General features: G+C 44.3%; 2 protein-coding genes across 4 annotated transcripts; one reads left to right on the top strand and one right to left on the bottom strand.

Annotated features, from left to right (window-relative positions):
* The first annotated feature begins 11 nt into the window (after nt 1-11).
* pdcd2l (programmed cell death 2-like) lies at nt 12-3,090 on the top strand. Of its 2 annotated transcripts, none has more exons than XM_041037560.1 (2): nt 12-532; nt 1,209-3,090. In XM_041037560.1, exons 1-2 carry the CDS (start codon nt 43-45, stop codon nt 1,808-1,810), a joined length of 1,092 nt encoding a protein of 363 aa, XP_040893494.1. In that variant the 5' UTR covers nt 12-42; the 3' UTR covers nt 1,811-3,090. The 2 variants fall into 2 exon arrangements, with proteins under 2 accessions (XP_040893494.1, XP_040893493.1); XM_041037559.1 differs by having other exon boundaries at nt 1,206-3,090.
* Nucleotides 2,775-18,576, bottom strand: nfatc3b (nuclear factor of activated T cells 3b). 2 transcript variants are annotated; one of them, XM_041037557.1, is made up of 10 exons: nt 18,208-18,576; nt 12,622-13,297; nt 11,627-12,025; nt 11,046-11,208; nt 9,788-9,987; nt 9,467-9,639; nt 9,049-9,189; nt 8,902-8,957; nt 7,048-7,924; nt 2,775-3,486 (listed from the first exon to the last, which is right to left on the bottom strand). In XM_041037557.1, exons 1-10 carry the CDS (start codon nt 18,278-18,280, stop codon nt 3,350-3,352), a joined length of 2,895 nt encoding a protein of 964 aa, XP_040893491.1. In that variant the 5' UTR covers nt 18,281-18,576; the 3' UTR covers nt 2,775-3,349. The 2 variants fall into 2 exon arrangements, with proteins under 2 accessions (XP_040893491.1, XP_040893490.1); XM_041037556.1 differs by lacking the exon at nt 18,208-18,576 and having other exon boundaries at nt 12,622-13,379.
* Between the last annotated feature and the right edge of the window lie 760 nt (nt 18,577-19,336).

The raw sequence follows: 19,336 nt of genomic DNA, 5'->3' as shown, positions 1-19,336 counted from the left end.
TTTTGGTGCCGGACCTCAGACGCTTAATCTGACACGTGAGCGATGGCTTCACCCACCCAGGAGCTGGTCCTGATCGGTTTGTGTGATGGAGAGCTCGACCCGAAGCGATACCAGTCCTCATATCTCACCAACAAAGTTGGGGGCCAGCCGGACCGGTTGCCGGTCATCTCCCGGCAGTCTCCCCGATGTGGTCGCTGCGGAGCCCCGTTAGCCCATGTGGCGCAGGTGTATTGCCCCCTGGATGGCTCCCCCTACCACAGGAACCTCCACCTGTTCGCGTGCCCAGGTGCAGAGTGCAGCGGCAGGTCAGAGAGTTGGAGGGTGTTACGCTCTCAGTGTCTGGAGACTGAGGTGGCAGCAGCGCAGAAACCCAGCCGACCTGCCCCGGCTCAGGAGGCTCCTCTGTCGGCCACCGACTGGTGTGAAGCCGCTGATGACTGGGGCATGAAGGAGGAGGGTGATGATGGGTGGGGAGGAGGTGTGAAGAAGGACAGCCAGGTCCAGGAGCAGGCATCAGTTCCTGAGGCTGAAGGTAGGACTGAGCGGCATCAGTATAGTTTACAAAATGTAATAGTTTAGGTTTTATTTTATTCATATTGGCAGTTTAAGCTGCATTAATATTTAAAAGCAAGAAGCGGAAAGACATCAAAACAAACTGGGCATCGACTTGTGGTCCATTCTGAATATATGACTAAAGTTAAACATCCTCTCCTGATATGTTTTATAAGAAATACTCTGTTAATGCTAAACTTATTTAAAATAATAACTATAAATTATTATCTGTTCCCTCTTTCTCATTGGAAAATTCAGATTCTTCAAATATGCAAATATTTTTTACTTCTCAAATTTGACTTCTGGACACCAGATGTCTCCTACTTCACTGAAAAGTCCCTTCTCAGTGCAGAGACGGCGTCAAGCTTCCATGTCACACTGTTTGAACCGTGATTGGCTCCAAACTGGTCTGTGATGTTAAAAATCCTGCAGGTTCGTTCAGGTGTCAAAGTGACAAACGTCCCTGCTTCAGGAGGTAAACATGAAAACAAACTGCACAGTGACGCTCAAACAGCAGTAAAACAGTTGGTCTGTTAGTCTGCTTTGGTCAGGTTGATGTCAGCAGCGCTAAAAGATCAGATAGAGTCGATCAGCTTTCCACAGCAGGAGGTTTATTTAACAGTAGGATGCTCATTTTCTCCTGCGTTGCTCAGCAGAGGGTCCTGCACTCAGTGAGATGGATGTCAGCAGCAGACTTCATGACCTCAGTCTGGGAGAATCACATGAGGACGTTTCCGTCTTCCGCCCGTTCTTCATCAGCGTGGTGGAGGAGTCAGATCTGTGCGGGGAGGATGACGACCTGGAGCACGCTCAGGAGCTGCTGAGGGAGTACGAGCGGAGAGAGGGGGTGGTGGTAGGAGAGCTGGACGGCTGTGAGGAGAGTTATGAGAAGACCAGAGCCAGACACGGAGATGGCGTCTTCTCTGGGTTCATGAAGAAGATCTCACTGTGTCCACAACAGATCCTGCGCTACTGCCGCGGCGGGAAACCGCTCTTCATCTCCGAGCCGCCGTCCAACATGGCTCAGGTGGTTTCAGTGTGCGGCTCCTGTGGAGGATCCAGGACTTTTGAGCTGCAGCTGATGCCGGCTCTGGTCAGTCTGCTGCAGAGGACGGACAGCAGCACTGAGACGGAGCTGGAGTTTGGGACGGTCCTGGTTTATACCTGCACAAAGAGCTGCTGGACAGCAGGATCAGGATCAGCTGTGGAGGAGTTCTGCTTTGTTCAGGCAGATCCGGACCAGCAGCTCTTTAAATGACTTGAACAGCTGGATTGGTCTGATGCTCATTGTGAACAACAGGAGGAAAGTCTGTAAAGAAAGAAAACAGGTTTGGTTTTGGTGCTTTCAGGGAGAGTAGTGATGGGGCAGAACACTGCTGCTCCTGCAGGTTTAAACTGTTCCTCCTGCTGTGCATCTGGTCATAGCTTCAAACAGTACAGTCGCAGCAGGTGACGACCGACAGCAGAAGAAATGTAGGTGTAGTAGAAGGTGGAGAGCGTCAGAAATGTGCTGCAGGTTCATTTTTGTTAATCACATTTCACAGATCAAACGCTTTCAGCCACTCTTCATAGTTTAGAGAAGACAGAGTCTGACTGCAGAAAATGCTGCCACTCAGGAGGGATGTAACCAACTCAACTTTTCCACAGCACAAGGCCTCGAGCTTGAAAATGACTTTCAGAGAGAATAAATAAAAAGTTTAGATGCTCTATCTGGTGACTGGTGGTGATTTCTAAAATCCTGGTCACAGTCCTGCTTCTTATAGGAGGATAAACTAAAAATGATACTTTTTCTAATGGGTTTTGTTTTGTTTTTTTTGAGCCAGCAGAGGTGAAGAGTGTCACTGCTGTCGCAGCTGTTGACTGTTGTGAGCATGTTTCAGAGCAGAGCAGCAGAACTTTTCTCCCAGTGCAGATTTTCCCTTTAATAACATTCTCAGCTTCTTTGGTTTGTCCCTGCAGCTTGGCAGAATTACCTGCGCTGACCTTTGACCTCCCTGTAATGAAATGTCAGTGCTCCATGAACTCCTGAAAGTGCCTCAAATGTAATGCGGCATAAACAACATTTCCAACAGGAGACTGTGGGCTTTTTGAGACAAATGTCGATTTCTGAGCTCCCACGTTGATCCTGGTTCTCGGATCCTGATCGAGCTCATTTTCACAGAATAAATTATTTTACAACTCACACTCATCGTTTATCAAATTACGTATGAAAACACAGAACAGACTTTTCTTTTCCTTTTACTTCAACCTTACAATACATTTCTATAATTCAGTGTCTTAAGATTCACACCAAAACAGTTGAGGTTGAACAGCAGTAATGTAATTCAGCGAAGGAAATGTAAACAGAGTAAAACCAAGCTATAAAAAAAATGTAAATGATCAGCTGAAGGACTTTGGTTTTTAATGGACTGGATCCTGAGTATCAAAAATAGATTTCTTAATTAACTGGCCAATAAATAATGACAGGATTTTCCTCTTTTTTTTGTGTAATGATGTTACTGATTGTTATGATTGTGTCAAATTAAATCACTGCTCTCACAGTTGATTTTCAGCCCTTTTATTCTACAATTCTTCTCATTCGTCACGAAAGGCTAAAAAGTCTTTGGTTTGTCAGTGAGGTACGAGCCGGCTTTGCACTGAAATTCCTGAGACAGATGAGGAAACAGCAATGTGACGTGATACCCTGATGAAACGGGCCCGCAGACTCGTCGAGGCTGCTGATTGGTTTTCAGGCACTTCAAGATCAGTTTGATGCACTTTGTCCAAACTGCAGTCGTCTCCTGAGGAAGCAGTGCAGCTACTGAGAGCCTCCACAGAACGGTAAGGCAGCGTCCCCGGACTTGTTCTCCCAATCGTACTGGTGGTACTGGTCAAACTGGTCCGGCTGGGCAACGCTGCTCAGACTGCAGATGTCTCTGTCAATGATCTCATTCACTGCAACAAAAACACAACCAGGAAACATGAGTGTTTCTGTCTGATTTATATTCACCAAGACGCATTTCAAAATTTTTTTTTCTTAATCCTGTCCTGTCCATTCCTGCCCTGTCCTGTCCTGTCCGTTTTCTGTTTGATAAAGTCAGAAACATGAAAAAGAAAACTGTAGTTGTCCAGAGCTTCAGGCCCGTCTCACATTGTAATCTGAGGTTAAAGCTCTAGAAAAAACTTGAAGCTAAATCCACAACTGAGTTAAACACACATTTACTCTGCATCACACTCTTTCTCTGCTGGTGCTGGACGGTGCTGGTCAGTCAGGCGGTTGGTATCAGGAACACTTTCAGTGTCGTAAACACCACAGGAAATAAGATACAGGCGAATTCATGCCATAAATAAATGTTCAACCTTTGAATGCAGAGAAAGGCTACTAGATTCTGTCCTGCAGTTCCCTGCAAGACCACAGGGGGCAGCAGCTGGACTCAAGACTGCGACCTGTAGCTTTAAACACAAAGTCCTTCAATCTGGGGCCTAACGACATAAACAGATTTGTGTTTGGTTAGAAAAGAGATAAATTAACTTGTAATAATTTACTAATCCAATAATCACAGCTAACCGATTCCTCATTATAAACCAGAACTTAATGACACACAAAACACTGTGTGTTTAAGAAGCTGCTCTCTGCCTGGCTGTTAGCAGGGCAGCAAATGGCTCCATCTCTGCTCCGTTCAGTCTATTCATAGCAGAGCTGTGAAACCTGAAGCTCACCAAGCAAAGCAAAGCAACAAGCCTCTAATCATCATCAGCAGCAGGGTGCCCGTCGCACACAGCTTCACCTGCGTCTGGACTCACAATGTCACAAAACACACACACATTCAGTTCAAACAGTACATTCACACACTTTCTATTTTGTGAAGAAAAAGGCCCCAAAAATGAGTAAAAGTTATTTGTGTATCAGAACTTTGTTTCTTCTTCTCACCCATGAATCATCTCAGGACCCCTGAGGTTTATATGGTGACCCTTCGGAGGGGCCCGACCCACAGGTTGGATTAAAAATGCAATAATGTCGTATATAATCGTTTTCAGTCACAGCAGACATTTTAAAACACAGATTATGCTGTTAGCTGAGATTTGTGTTGACATGAAAATTCAAATTTACAGGGAAGTCACAATAGTAAATATCTGATTCCTGTCAGACTGAATCCAGATCTGATAATATGAGCTTCCACATGCTCTTTCCCACATTTTCATGTTCAAAATCCGTATCAGACCTGTTCCAGCCTGATCCCAGACCTGTGAACCACCGGTCACATCTCTGTGAAAATAAACAGTGGCATGGAAATGAAACGGAAGCTCAGTCTGAGGCTGCACGTGTGCCGCACATAACAGACCAAGGTGGGTTTTACTGAGGAGAGTAAACACTGCCACAGTGCTTTACCTGCACTTCATGGAAGCTCGATCAGGAATCGATAAGGAATCAATCACATCTGTCAGTGGGCTGGTTGGCCCAACCCTTTGGTCCAGACTGAAATATCTCAACAACCATCTGAATGGATTTCCATGAGTTTCTGTAAAGATTATTGAAAGTTCCCAGAGGATGAAACGTAGACGCAGCCTTTCCCTCTAGCGCCTCCATGAGGCTGACTGCCCTGATCCTGCTGCTCCGTTTCCACGTCATGTGAATCTAGTTTAGTCTTGTTTTTACATGTAACCTGCGTCAGCAGCATTTTAATTTGTACATTTCAACCTGAAGCACGTCTCAAACACAGTGAAACAGTCAGTGAAAGGCTTCTGAAATGATGGAGACGCGTCATATAAACATAGAACTCTTACACAAAATGAGGTTTAGAGACTTCATTGTAGTCTATCAAACAAGTCGACACAGCTTACTTTTACAAAAAGGTGAAGAACCACTAACTAAAGACGTCTTTTGACCTTTAAATCGCTGAATTCATCTCTAAGGAGCAGCAGCAGAGCAAGCTGCGGATGGGGGGGTGGGAGGTTGGCCATAATTCAGAGGGTCAGAGGCCTGACGACAGCTGCTGCCCGCCAACTGAGATGCAGCAACAAATTTAACCCCCATCTACATCATTCAGACCAGCAACCAGCAGCCACAGCTATTATTAACTCAGATCACAGAAAAACACAGTATTCACACACTGACACACACACACAGAGCAGCGGAGTGTAGACACACAGACACACACAGAGTGAGAGCTGCTGCCACACAGCTGCACAGCATGAAACACACAACCAGCGAGCGCTCATTTGGATTTTGTGAATTCAGACCCCGATCTGAGTCTGATGATTTTAGGGATGACTGTTTTTCTCCAGGAGCCAAAATCACTTAATGAAAGTCGGATACTGATGAACAAAAGCTCCTTGTATGGAGGTCTGGATAGTCAGGATGAATAATGGTCCTGCTTTCAAAATCTACTTCAGTAACACTCCAAGTAAGTAAAAAATGTACGTAAAGCAGCACAGCAGCAGTACTTCCTGTTCACTGATCACTGTTGCAGCTGCTCCAGGCGGAGCTGGTTATAACTAGTTATTACACAGTTAATTAGGTTAGTCCAGTGGTTCCCAACCTAGGGGTTGGGCCCCTCCAAAGGGTCACCAGATGATTCATGGGAAAGAAGAAAATACAAAGCTCTGATTCACTGATCTGTTTTCAGTTTTTGGACTTTTCTCTAAAATTATTATTATTATTTTTTTTTTTGTGAACATGAAGCCATGTGAGAAGTTTAGAGCGGAAACATCTCCTGTGACAAGGACTCTGCTTTCTGTAAGAGGTTGTCATGTTGTTTAATCTTAAACAATGTGTTTTAGAAATGTATCATTTGTTTTTTTTATGTAAATGTACACATCTGTTGAAAGCAGCTTCAGTTTGGCTGAAAACTCTTACAGGTAGCTGTTAATTCAACAGTTGTCCTGCTGAATAAACCGACTCATTTATTTTTATTTTATTTTGAAAGAGAGAACTATGACCTGGATGAATGAGAACATTCACAGACATATTTGTAAAACTGATCCTACATTTATTTTGAAACCTGCTTGGTTAATCTTTGTTTATCTAAGTTTATTCGCTGATCATCTTTGTTCTTTCTTGGCGTTTGTGCATTGCACTGTTAATGGTGGCTTTACTGCCTCCAACTTCCCAAAAAACCTCTGACAGGATAAAAATGGAAGAAACCACAGGAAGACGGAGACATGCCACGCAGCAGGTTTACAGTTTAAACAGCTGCATATTTTACAGACATGACACAATTTCCTGTCACACCAGGGACGGAAAAGTGAACTGCATCACTGTGCATTTGTGCCCATTTGCACACATCCTTTTACATGTGGGCAAGATTCAAATATATATACATATAGATATATATAACATATATAACAATTATCTAATCAAGTGACCTCACTGAGATTAAGTACTCGCACAAATCACTAGCTGAAACCACTAAGTCCTCGTGCCGTCCTCCACGAGAGGTAAGCTTCAAACGTTCCAGACACACTTTCCCAGTCTACAGGAGAACTGTCAATGAATGAATACACACAGTTTCTTACCATCATCCAGTGTGATCTCCTGGAAACCCAAGGATCCCAGATTCGGTTGGTCTTCTGGCTCCTGCTTGATACTCAGCATGTCTCCAGGGTTGGGGAGCGGAGAGTTCTTCTGGGGGTCAGCAGGGGTCACAAAGGCTCTACTGGAACTCAGAGGTGGAGATTGTTCCCTCTGAGGTCCAACGGGGGAGTTGTGGGGAGGCAGCGAGGAGGTCTGCAGGGGCATGGCGAAGGTTTGAGGGGAGACAGAAGAGACCTGGGGAGGCATTGTGGTGATCTGAGGGGGTATTGAGGAGGTCTGAGTAGGAAGGGAGGAGGTCTGAGGAGGGATGGTGAAGGTCTGAGGAGGTATGATGGAGGTCTGAGGAGGTATGATGGAGGTCTGAGGAGGTATGATGGAGGTCTGAGGAGGTATGATGGAGGTCTGAGGAGGTATGATGGAGGTCTGAAGAGGAATCAAGGCCTGATGGGGGACTGAGGAGGTCTGAGAAGGCATTGAGGAGGAGGAGTGAAGAGGGATGGAGGAGGTGTGAGGAAACATTAAGGGGGTTTGAAGGGGGACAGAGGACGGAGGAGGATGATGGAGACGAGGTGCATTCTGGGAAGGAGGACCACAATGCACTGGGAGATCACAGGAATCATAATAGGCCACATCTGGGCAGAATCCAGGTGGATTGTGGGAGACGTGGTCCAGCTCCCAGGGCTCCTGTTTGACTATCTGTGCTCCGGCAGCAGCAGGGAGGTGGCATCTGACTCCAGGCAGGTAGGTGAAGTTCTGCGTTAGACTTCTTCTTCTCTTACCGTTTGAGACGTAGAACTGGACTTCGACCAGACCCGCTGTCTTCTTATTGTAAGGAGGGACCTCCACCACAATGCTGGACTGTAAGACAGAAACAAAGAGACATGTAGAACACAGCTGTAAGATTCCAGGATTCAGGGACTGTCCCAGCAGGTGAATTCAGATTTGTTAAATTCATTAATATGCTACCAAGTGTCTGGGCATACAGGGAATCTGTCACGTACAATAATTTGCACTTTGCACTAGTTTGCACTCATTTTTTACTGAATTTGTAAACACCTGCAGATTTTTAAGGTATAACATGAATAAAAGCTACATTAATGTGGACGACAGCGGTCTAATACATTTATATTTACAGTGCGTTGTAACACAGCCCGTCCACAACAACACAGCCTCAGCCACACACAATCCCTGAGCACCAATGTCATGCAAAATGGGGTCACATTACAAAAGTCTGAGGGGGTTTGGTTTCAACATCAGAAACAGTATTCTCCAAATGGCAAATAAGGACTGACACAGTCAACAAAGCCTGCCTGGAGTCAAAAACCCATTTTCACCGAATCAAAGAGTGACGTTATAAAATCTACAAAAAAACGCCTTCATTTAGTGATGACACAGCAAGTGCTGCGTCACCTCCCTCCCCTCCCACAGACTCAGACACGTCTGAGACTTTGTGGTTTCAACAGGAGTCATCGGAAACATGAGACGGTGCCACAGCTAGACACAGTTTTGTTGTTAGAGGATACAATCCAAAAAAACACCGGTTTAAACTTTAATTTGATTTGTGTTTTTTTTTTATGAACTAGGGGGTGTAAAATTAAAGCTGTGGAAAGATGAAGTTCTTCACTACAGCCATTCCTCTGGCTCCTCCAGCTTCACAGGCCAGTAGGAATGTGATCTGGTTTCTACATTGAAAGCAGATTAACCAATAGGAAGCCGGTAAAGCTGAGCTGTCTCTGTGAGGGTGTAAACAAACTTGTGTTGGTAACTGTCTTGTTAATCTGATCTACAAACTAGTATTTATTTATTTATTGTTTTCAAATAATGTTACTACTCACTCTGCTGCTTTTTTCAGGAACAACTCTGGCTTCCACTTCCCACAGTGATCGTCCGTCTGAGGGATACGAACAAAAAAAAAACTCAGCTAAAAACTGAACATGAACAACTTATTTTATGTAAATGACATGAATCTAAACTGATCTTACCAGGCCCTTTCTCCATGAAAACAACCCTGGACTGTGTGGAGATGTTGGATCCGGTGATGATCAGCTCCTCTCCTCCGTCCACGGAGCCGCTGGCTGGACTGAAGCTCTCCACCTGAGGAAGCTCCTGGCCGGAGCGCTGGGCTGAAACACAACACAGTTTCTGCTGTGGTATTGTTGTTACAAGGCAGAGTGCCATGGCAGCACATTCATTTACAGACAGGAAATATTCACTAAAAAGGAAGAAAAAAAAACGTACTGATTCTGATCTGTGAACAAAGTAATATCTCACATCCTCCTCTGCTTGTTCTTTTGTAATCTGGTCTCTAAATAAAGTAAAACCTTTAACTTCTTCTGTGACTTGCTCACTGTTGAATGTAATGTACTCTTGACGTCGCTGGATAACAATATGGTGACTTACAGCACTCCACTGGAACAGATGTTGTCTGTAGCCACAGCATCCGGCCGTCCGGCTGAGGGATGGCGACCCTGAACACGACTCGAACCCTCGTATTCTTCCGCCCAATATCCGTCTCTCCCTTCTTCAGCTCGATGTCGGCGTTACGCAGCTTCAGGATGCCGGCACAGTCGATGCTGTGGAACAGAAAACCAACAGATGTCCTGCTCATCATAATGCATTACCTGCTACATTAAAGGCATCTGATCTGATTAGCACAGATCTCAGGCTAACCCTGATCATCTGTGATACTGAATCCAGGCCTGGCAGTGTTGCCTCGGTTACCTGGCAGACATGTTTTTTTCTGGAAGCAGAGGAATCTCCAGGACTTTGGTGTAACTGAGGATTTTCTCCTGGCAGGTGGTGGTAACCGTCTTCCCTGTCACCCTGTGGACCTGGTAGAAGGAATGAGGGCGAAGGTACCGGTCGTCTGCGGTGCCGATGAACAACAGCAGGCTGACCGGCTGCTCGCTGTATCCATTCAGCTGCAGATCAAACAGAAGTTCAGCGACAAACAACCGCTGCTCGCTCTTCACCAATCATCTGCTGAGCTGATGATTGCTCAGACGCATCCTGATATATCTTATCAGTGCAGATCACAAAATACAGTTCAAACAGGTTAAACCTTAACTCATAAATATTAAAGCGCACAAATAAAAGAAATGTAAATGTAAAACAAATTGATTCCGACGGCAGGATTTTGTTTTCATCACTCGCCTGATCTGCTGTCTTTTCTGCAGCCATCAGTGTGATTTTCACTTCCCTGTGTAACAGCACTCACTTATCTCTTTCTTGACACTAAACACTGTGAGTTTTCACACATTTTGCAGAAAGAAGCTTATCTGGCTTCAGCAGCAGACTGAAAATTTGACACCCAGAAAAGCCCTGCTGGTGTCCATTACATACAAGCCCCTGATGGAGCTTTACTCAGCCTGCTTCTGCTCTCTGATTCAGAGGATCCACGAGGGCTGTTCCTCCTCGACGGCAGCTAAACACGACTCTGACATAACCTCCGTCGCCCTGTGATTATACCCCGTGATCATCACAGGATCATTCGCTGTGTTTGAGGAACATTACAAAGTGAAACGTCTGCTCTCTGCACTCACTCTGATAACAGGGTTTTATTGTTATATTGGAATGACAGCAATTACAAGTCACATTTTAGCTGAAAGCTCTATTATATCTGACTTATCCACATTTTTGTTCAAGCAATAGTCTAAGATGTGAAAGCTACGATGAGACAGAAACAGCAAACTGTCACTGGGACCAGAGAACGTTGGCTGTGACTCAGGAGGTGGAGTGACAGCTCCATTCCAGCACGATCTGATAGCACAACGTTGTGGGTGAGAGAGTTTGAGCTTAGGTCATGGGATGGACCAGTACTATGATTCTGTGAGACCACATCCATCTCAGTATTTTTTGACCTTTAACATTTGTGTTTACCACACAGGTACCACCATCATTTTCCCAGAATACTTCACTGACATTAAAAGCATCTTGCTCAGACACCTGACCACAGACCGCATTAGAAGAAAGGATTCACCTTTACAACAGGGTGTCCTCCAGTAGCTGCTTTGATGGACCCCCTGCTGCCCTCCGTCTCATAATGTGCCCTGTGGTAGGACTTGGGCTGGACCTCCAGCTTGAGCTCACACTGGTCATACTGGTTGGGCAGAGGCCAGTCCAGGGGAGGGGGAGACGAGGCCCTGGAAGCAGAAACAACAGGCACATAATGATCAGATCACTGCAGTACAGTCGTTAAGAGCATGTTTTAATCAAGACATTTTTGGGAAATATGCTTATTTGCTTTCTGGCGGCAAGTTAGATTAGAAGACTGATACCGAAGACGTTCAGTAAATGTGAAGCTGAGCCAGCCAGAGGATGTTTTAGTCACTGTTATGGTGGATTATGTTCCTGAGGCATGTGACCAGCAGAAAGTTACTGGAAACAGTTTTACTCATAACCCCCCAAGAAAATCTGCAAATCTTCATTTTTACACTTCAGTTTTTCTGCAGTTGAAACAAACAAGATCCATTGTCTCCTTGAACCTTTGGCCAGAAAGCAAATAAGCATATTTCCCAAAAATGTCAGACTATTCCTTCAAGAAGTGACGGCGAAGCCAACCTGAACAGAGGAGATTTTCCAGGTTTGGGTTTGTTCCAAGTGAAGTGGGAGGGCACCTGAAGGAAGAGGTCAGCCAGCCCATCCTGTTCACGACCCTCTTCCCCTGGAGAATCCTGGAAAGGCTCCAGCCCAGGGTCTCCTTGACTGTGAAGGAGGCCCAGCTGGCTCCCTGACGTCCTCCTGGTCTTGGAGGGGACATCCAGTTCCAGGTAGCTGGACATCAGGAGGGGCCCGGGGGCACCTACGGGGCTCCCTACCCAGGTGTCATCTGTCACGCTGCCCCGCGGGGAAGCGCTCGGCGTGGGGCTGGGTGAGTGGTGAGGGGAGGGTGAGCGGGCGTGGGGGTCAGCACTGGAGTGGCGTCTCTTCCCACAGGGGGAGGTCGGTCTGGACGACGGCCTGCAAGGAAAGTCAGTGTGAGTGGGATCTGTAGCCGTTCCCTGTTTCTGTTATGTTACGCTATAACATGGTTCTGGTTCATGGTTCATGATTTAATTATGTCTATACAGCCAAATAATCAGTCTATGTGCAACATCACAGCCCCTGGAAAAAAAATCATAGTCCTTCATCAAATCCAAAATGGGCTTTAAATATTTACTAAGTGTAGAAGTAACTGTTTAACTCCCAGTTCTGTGGAGATTTAAATAATGAATGAGGTTTTCCAAACTGTGCCAGCTGTCTGTAAAGCATGAAGGATGCTCCTGCCTCCACACACACACACAGACACAGACACAGACACACAGACACACACACACACACACACACACACACACACACACAGCAGTGCTTCTATCATCTCCTGTCAGACTGCTGTTTGCCCTGCACAGTACCCTGGGGCTCTAAGCTTTCGCCTGCACCACCCAGGAGCAGGTCTGTGCCCATATTTGATTAAAGGTCAGTTCTGTGTCTCATATTCACAGGTGAGGTCCAGGAATGACTCATGTCTATTCAGTTTCAGACACTGGCTACAATCAGTCCAACATGACAGCTCGTACCTGGACGTGGGCCGACGGTTCAGCCAGCTCTCCTCTGTGACACTGGTGCGAGGGGAGTGGCAGGGCGACTGACGGGGCGATTGATGGGGCGACAGCGCAGGGCTGAAGGCTAAAGGATGCTGGTATTTTTGTTGCCATAACTCCACCCCGAAGGCTCCACCCCCGCAGCCCGGGGACCCCAGAGGTGACCCAAGGGGGGACCCCAGGGCAAGGCGGGCTGCATCGCATAGCTCCCCCTCCACATCATCGTAGATGTGGGAGAAGGACTCGCAGGAGGAGAGGTCGGACATCCAGCTCCTGGACGATAAGCTGCTGCAGGGGCTTTGGCAGAGCGCTGGGTCCCGGTAGCAGGGGTCCAGGGGCAGGTAAAGCTGGTCTCTGGACCAGGATGGCTCAGGGTAGCCCCCCTCTGCCCCGCCCACTGCCAAAGCTTCCTGGCCAACGCCGGGCTCCACATGGTTGTTAGGAGCTATGGAGGTGATCTGGATACTCGGGCAGTCAAAGGCTCTTGGGTTCCCCTGGGCCCCATACTGGGGCCCCTGGGAATGGCAGCCAACATGCTGGTAGTTGTCTGTGGTGCAGAAATATGGAGGGTGACTGCGCAGCTCCGGGCTGACGGGCTGCTCGGCTAGAGCCTGTGTGGAGGAGGGAGGAGTCCTCACATTGAGATCCGGACCTGTGAGGAGAAGATGAACCGACATGCAAATCAGTGATGTGTGATCATTTGCATTGCAAACACATTTGTGTTTTACTGCCATGTAGCAGCATCCAGAGCGCTACACCTGACAGGTGAAGATCAGTTATCATCTGATCATCTGAACACAACCTGCAGAGCAAAAAAAAAAAAAAAAAAAACATCACAGGGTTTCACAGTTTTTATTTGATGTATGGCTCCTGTTTAGGTCTAATGCATCAGCAGCAGTGGCGTTTAAATTGTGTCATTTCTGTTTTTACTGTGGTTCCTTCATGTTAAACTGACAGTTTTGTTTCAGGAGTCAATACTGAGAAAACCAAACTCAGACTTAATTCATTATAAAGATTTTCTACTGTAAAATAAATGTATGTGGTTTCTGGCAAAATATGGCAAAATAAGCCATTTTAAGAATTCACATCTGCTCAGTTCAGATATTTATTAAAATCCTTTTATGACTGTGCAATTTTCTGTTTGACGTTTTCTAAACTGTTAGCTCAGTTGATAGAGCACGAGACGTAATCTCTCGGGGACGTGGGTTTGAGACCCACTCTGGGCAGCACTGCCGTAGGACTTTGGTGCACTGTGGATTGGGCAACCGTCACCCCTGGGCCTGGGCCAGGACCCAGATAAGCAGCAGATGATGACGTGACATGACATTTTCTAAACTAAAATGAATCAACAACAGCCACAGTGACAGTGCTTTCACCATTTAGGTCAACTATCAAGCAAAAAACGTCAGATATCATTAAGCTTACTTTACTTACTGAGCATTTGTTTATCAAATGAAATTCTCCCATCAGCCACCTCTCACACTCAAGAAGATTTTAAAACTGTCTTTTGTTGCAGATGAATCCATTAATCACTGAATCCATTAATCAATCATTTAATGTTCTACACCCCGACACTCCCTGGTTCTTTCCCCACTGTTTGTTGTTTACTGTTTATAATAGTAATAATAGTAATAAAACTTGTATTTGAAAAGAGTCTTACAAACAGGAAATGCAGCTCAAAGTGCTTTACACTGTGACATTCACGTTTTGTGGCTGTCGTTCTGTATTTATTGTTTTGTCTGTGCACATAAAGAACGTTTACAGCACTGATGGTGAACGCTGAGCTGTCGGCAGAGGAAGAACCGTCACGCTGCAGCGGCAGTTAATAGCTCATGCACCGGACTAATTATGGTGACAGATTATCTACAACAGTTCAGTAAGTTCATTCACACAGCTGCACACACTCCTCACCACAATCCTACTATTAATACTCCTCTTTCTCTCTTTCACACACACACACACACACACACACCCTGCATGCTACATGCAAAAAAGGCGTCAAAGCGTCAACTGCGATCTGCTTCAGCAGCTCCGCTCGCTGCTTCTGTGCAAATAACCCTCCAAGTGCTGGATAGAAAGAAATGAGATGTGATGTAACCGTTGCACCCCCCCTCCTCCCCCTCCGCCCTCTGCCCTCCACCCTCCAGGGCAGAAAGGAGGGGAGGAAAAGGCGGTGACAATGCCCGCCGCCAGCTGGGTGCCACAGCGCGGTTAGAAAACCAGGAAGTAAAACCTGCCAGCAGAGAGGCGGGGCAGCAACGCTGTCTGTCTGTAAACAGCCTGAAACACAAGCAGCCAGCACACATCTACACTGCATCTATCAATACCTCTATCAATCTATCAATGTATCTATCAATCTATCAACCGATCCGCCTGCTTACATCAGCTGTCGAGCGGTTTCTGGTTGATGCAGTGAAAGAAATATTCAGGTTAAGTCAAAGTATCCGTGCCACAGTGAGAAAACAACAAAACTAACAACATCACAAGTTGTTTTTGTTTTTTTTTTTAAATCCAACTGAAGTACAGTATCAACACAATGTAGTTGAAGTATCAGCAGTAAAAGTACTTGGCTGTGCACTAACCTGTTTCCTGTGACTGTTCTCTGGTTTTCTCTGACATTATCAGATCATTCATCTGGAGTCATTGATGCTTCGGCTGCATTTTACTGCAACCATCAAATGTTTCTGCTCGAAAGGCAACTTGAAGGATCAACAGACTGTTTAAACAGCTGCTAATGTCCACTCACTCACTGACTAATTGTTAAAGGTCCAGTTATTTTCATCATCAAAGTTATTTTCTAATCAGTATCACAGTTTCCTCTGGCCAACGGTCCAAACCTCGAACAGATTCCAGTGATGTACAACAAACTGCAGCGGCAAATCCTCAGCAGATGTTTGGCTTTTTGTTTGATTAATGACTCAAAGATAAACTCAGAACAGCTGCTTAATCTTCACTGATTCAGCTTCTAGTTCCAACTTCTGAAATGTGAATATTTGGGTTCTTTTGTTTTTTTTTGTTTTTTTTTATGTTTTAATTAAAATAATGGTTAATTACAGCCCTAAGCCAGTGATTCTTCCAGGAGGCATTAGTTCATCACAGGACAGTTTAACATTACTGAGTAAATGTCACATGACAGTGGGTCTGTGTGTGCTAATAACAAGGTGATTCGTCTCATCACTGTGACTTTAATTTTTAATATAAATCATAAAGTTTTAGTCACAGAGCTGATGGAGAGAATTCAGGTCAGTTCTGTCTCCTATCTGTCTCACTGCAACTCAAACATGACCCACGTTAACTGATCTCAAATCACTGCAGCAGCATGTCCAACAGGCTCCTGATCAATACTTTAAACCTGCGGCCTAATGATCAATAGCGCTGATCAGCTCAGTGCAGGCTCTCTGCAGCTTTCAGTGGTTCAGCTGGAGGAGGATTTAGTCGCTTCTTCGCCTCATGATCCACATTTAAAAGTCCTCCTAAATTTAACAGCAGACAGCTGGATGTGTCACATCCACTGTAATCAGACAACGGGACTTCCTGTTAGAATTTTCAAAGTAAAACCCTGCATGCCTAACTGCGAGAGTGACAAATGTTTAGTGAAGGTGGACGTGAACTCTTTTATAGAACATTTTCATATTCACAGGGGAAATGAGGCATTTCAGAGCTGATATAATTAAATTAATAAGCAACCGTTTTGATATTTGATTCATTATTTAAGTCCATTTTTAATGAAAAATGACAAAAAGTTTTCTGGTTCCCGCTTTGTCAGGTTGAGTAGTTACTGGTTTCTTAGTTTTCTGTAATTATAAACCGATTATGAAGAAATAAAATCACTGTCAGACTAACTGGATGTGAAGTGGTAACAGTTAGTTATTATTAGACACAGAACTGAAACAGACATAAATAAACCTGATACTCAAACAAAATCATCATGGTTTATTTACGTTACACCGGTCCGATGCCGTTTATCATCGAGTTTAAAAATCATTTGTCTTATTTTACCTTTGAAGGAGGTGAAAAATAAAGTTTATCTTTCATAAACAAAACTGTTTATTGATTGAGAAAGTAATCAGCAGGTTCAGAACGTGGAAGAAGGAAAACTTTAAATATGACGAGTGAAAGTTTTTTATTAAAAACCGCTTAATTCAGTTCAATTGTTTTTAATACTTTTCAAGACCTGCAAGTTCCCTGTGCACCTGTACCCTGTGCACCTGTGTACAGTGCACCTGATGATGTGAATGATGTGTGTCCTTATGTAACACAGCAGGTCTCCCATGTAAAAGAAAACTGAAAACTCTCAACAAAAGGCGAAATAAAAATAAATAAAATGAAACATGTCTAAAAATATCTCTGCAGTGATCTGCAGGAAGAGCAAGTGAAAATTCCTGAAACGAGCAGAAGGACGCTGAAGTGTGTTTACAAAGTGTGATATTATCTGCAGCGTGTGCAAACCTGCACATGCTGCAAATCAGGAATCTGACCAGAACTTCTGCAGACAGCTGTATGTATCTATATGTCTGTACTGTAGTATTATGCACATCAATTCAACCGAACTAAGTTAAACTAAGTAGTTTTTTTAATTAAATAAAGACATAAAAATAAAAGGAATAATTCTAACATAAAATTTCATGTTCTATTTTGATCTAACAAACAAAAACACTACGAGACAAACGTTAACTGCATTTCTGTATGAGTTCGTCTTAAAATCTGATCAGACTTTCATCAGTTCTGGGTCTACTCTCCCTGGAAGTGATCGCCCAGCTCAGATGAGTCCAAAGGCTCAAAGCAGAATGAAACGAGGTAAACAAGCAGCTCAGAGTAACAGATAAAAGCTTAAAGGAATCAGCGGAGCTGGTTAACATCTCTAGCCTGACTATCAGAGTCTAGCCTATAAAAATCATGGTGCATGGTCACTGCCCACGTGGACCTGAAGTTTACCAGGGGGCACAGCTTGACTCTCCACAACCCAACCAAACAAAGGTAGAATTATTTGTGAAGGACATACAGCAGCTACATACTGTGTATACACACAGTGTAAAAAGTGCTCTGCACACTAGCATGAAAACATCCTCACAGATCCATGGGTTCACTTTCTTCACCAGTACTGAGAATGATGATGAATGGCTGTTTTCTATAAAGACACTAAACATTATGACTGCTGTGTTATTAACTGAAGCGCACACAGTGTCTGTCTATACTTCTCTGTTCACTCACTTTTCTTTGCCACTGTAGAGGAGGTTGTGGAGAGACAGACCAAAAACAGAACACAAAAAAGCAAACCAACAAATCCCTTCACAGTAAAAACCAAACGTAATTAGATCTGCAGAAAATTCAATGTTTAATGGCTGTTTACTGCAGACATTAATTTCTTTTCACTTCATCTTTATATGTAATTTGGCCAAACCGTTTCACCCAATCGTTACATCATAATGTTAAAATCCAGGTTTCTACTCTGTTGTTGGTATTTTACTTTGAAGACTCAACTTCCGGCACAATTCTCGCTAATTCTCGTTAGCTTACAGTAGTTGACAAATTGCTAACTAACGTCGTTAAAATGACACGTACCTGTCGTCTGTCTTCCGTCCTCCTCAAAGATCAGTCTGAAGTCCAGCTCCTCTGCGCAGTTTGCTGCGGACATTGAACTGAAAGCGACACTAAATGTCCTCGGAGGGAGCCGTTAAACCGACCTGTCTGTCTTTAAAACTGACCTGTCTCACTCACTTCCATCCGACTGAAAGCAGAACTCTGTTTCAACTGACGCGCCAACAACACGTCGACTAATTCCCGACTAAAAGTTGTCAATCGACATCCACACGATTATAAAATACGTCCCCGTGTTGTGTAGTAAAAGCATAAAAGTCCCATATTGGTGTGAACTTGTTGTGTTCGCGGTTTCTGTTCGGCTGCTGCGAGTTTTACTCTCCTCCAGGTTGATCCTTATGCTGCGTTCAGGCGCCCTCGTAAATTCAAGGTTACATTTTGAAGCAATGTGAGGAAATTATTTAAAACAAACAAAATCTTTTAAAAATTTTAAAAGATTTTCTTTTACTTCATACTTTTACTGCTCTACGTTTTGGAGGGAAATATTGCACCTTTTACTCCATTACATTTATCTGACAGCTGGAGTTCTGTTACTTTACAGATAAGATTTTATATTAAATATGTGATGAGCTTATAAAACACAACTTAATCCAAACCGAGCCTCTTGTCACGTTTCTCTACAGGTTTCATATGATTTAATTTCAAATCATCATCATCATCATCAAAGAAGTCAAATTATTCAAATTTTCAGAAAAAAAATAGAGAACATCATAAAAACTGGAAACAGATTTATTTATCAGAGCTTCATCTTAGGACCCCTCAGATTTATTTGGTGACCCCCTGGGGGGAGGGGCCCTGCCCCTAGGTTGCTGAAGTATTAGTGATTCAGGGTCACTGACAGAGGCCACTTTTCTATATAACAGGTACTTATGAAGGATTGTAAATGAAGGACCTTTACTTGTATTGGAGCATTTTTCCTTTAAGCTCTTAATATTTTTTTACTGAAAAACAGGATCTGAATACGTCATAACTGGTTTTACATGTCCTCTGTGGTTTGTAAATTATAAATCTGCACCCAAGAGTTTCTTTGTATTGCAGCTAGAGATCCATCGTGTATTTGGGCTGAATTACAGACACTGTCAAAGCTAAATTT

The sequence above is a fragment of the Toxotes jaculatrix genome, chromosome 5 (genome assembly GCF_017976425.1).
Source record: "Toxotes jaculatrix isolate fToxJac2 chromosome 5, fToxJac2.pri, whole genome shotgun sequence".
In the NCBI taxonomy this organism is placed as follows: Eukaryota; Metazoa; Chordata; class Actinopteri; family Toxotidae; genus Toxotes; species Toxotes jaculatrix.
Note: the sequence above shows the minus strand (reverse complement) of the source record. Positions and strands in the feature narration are given on the sequence as shown.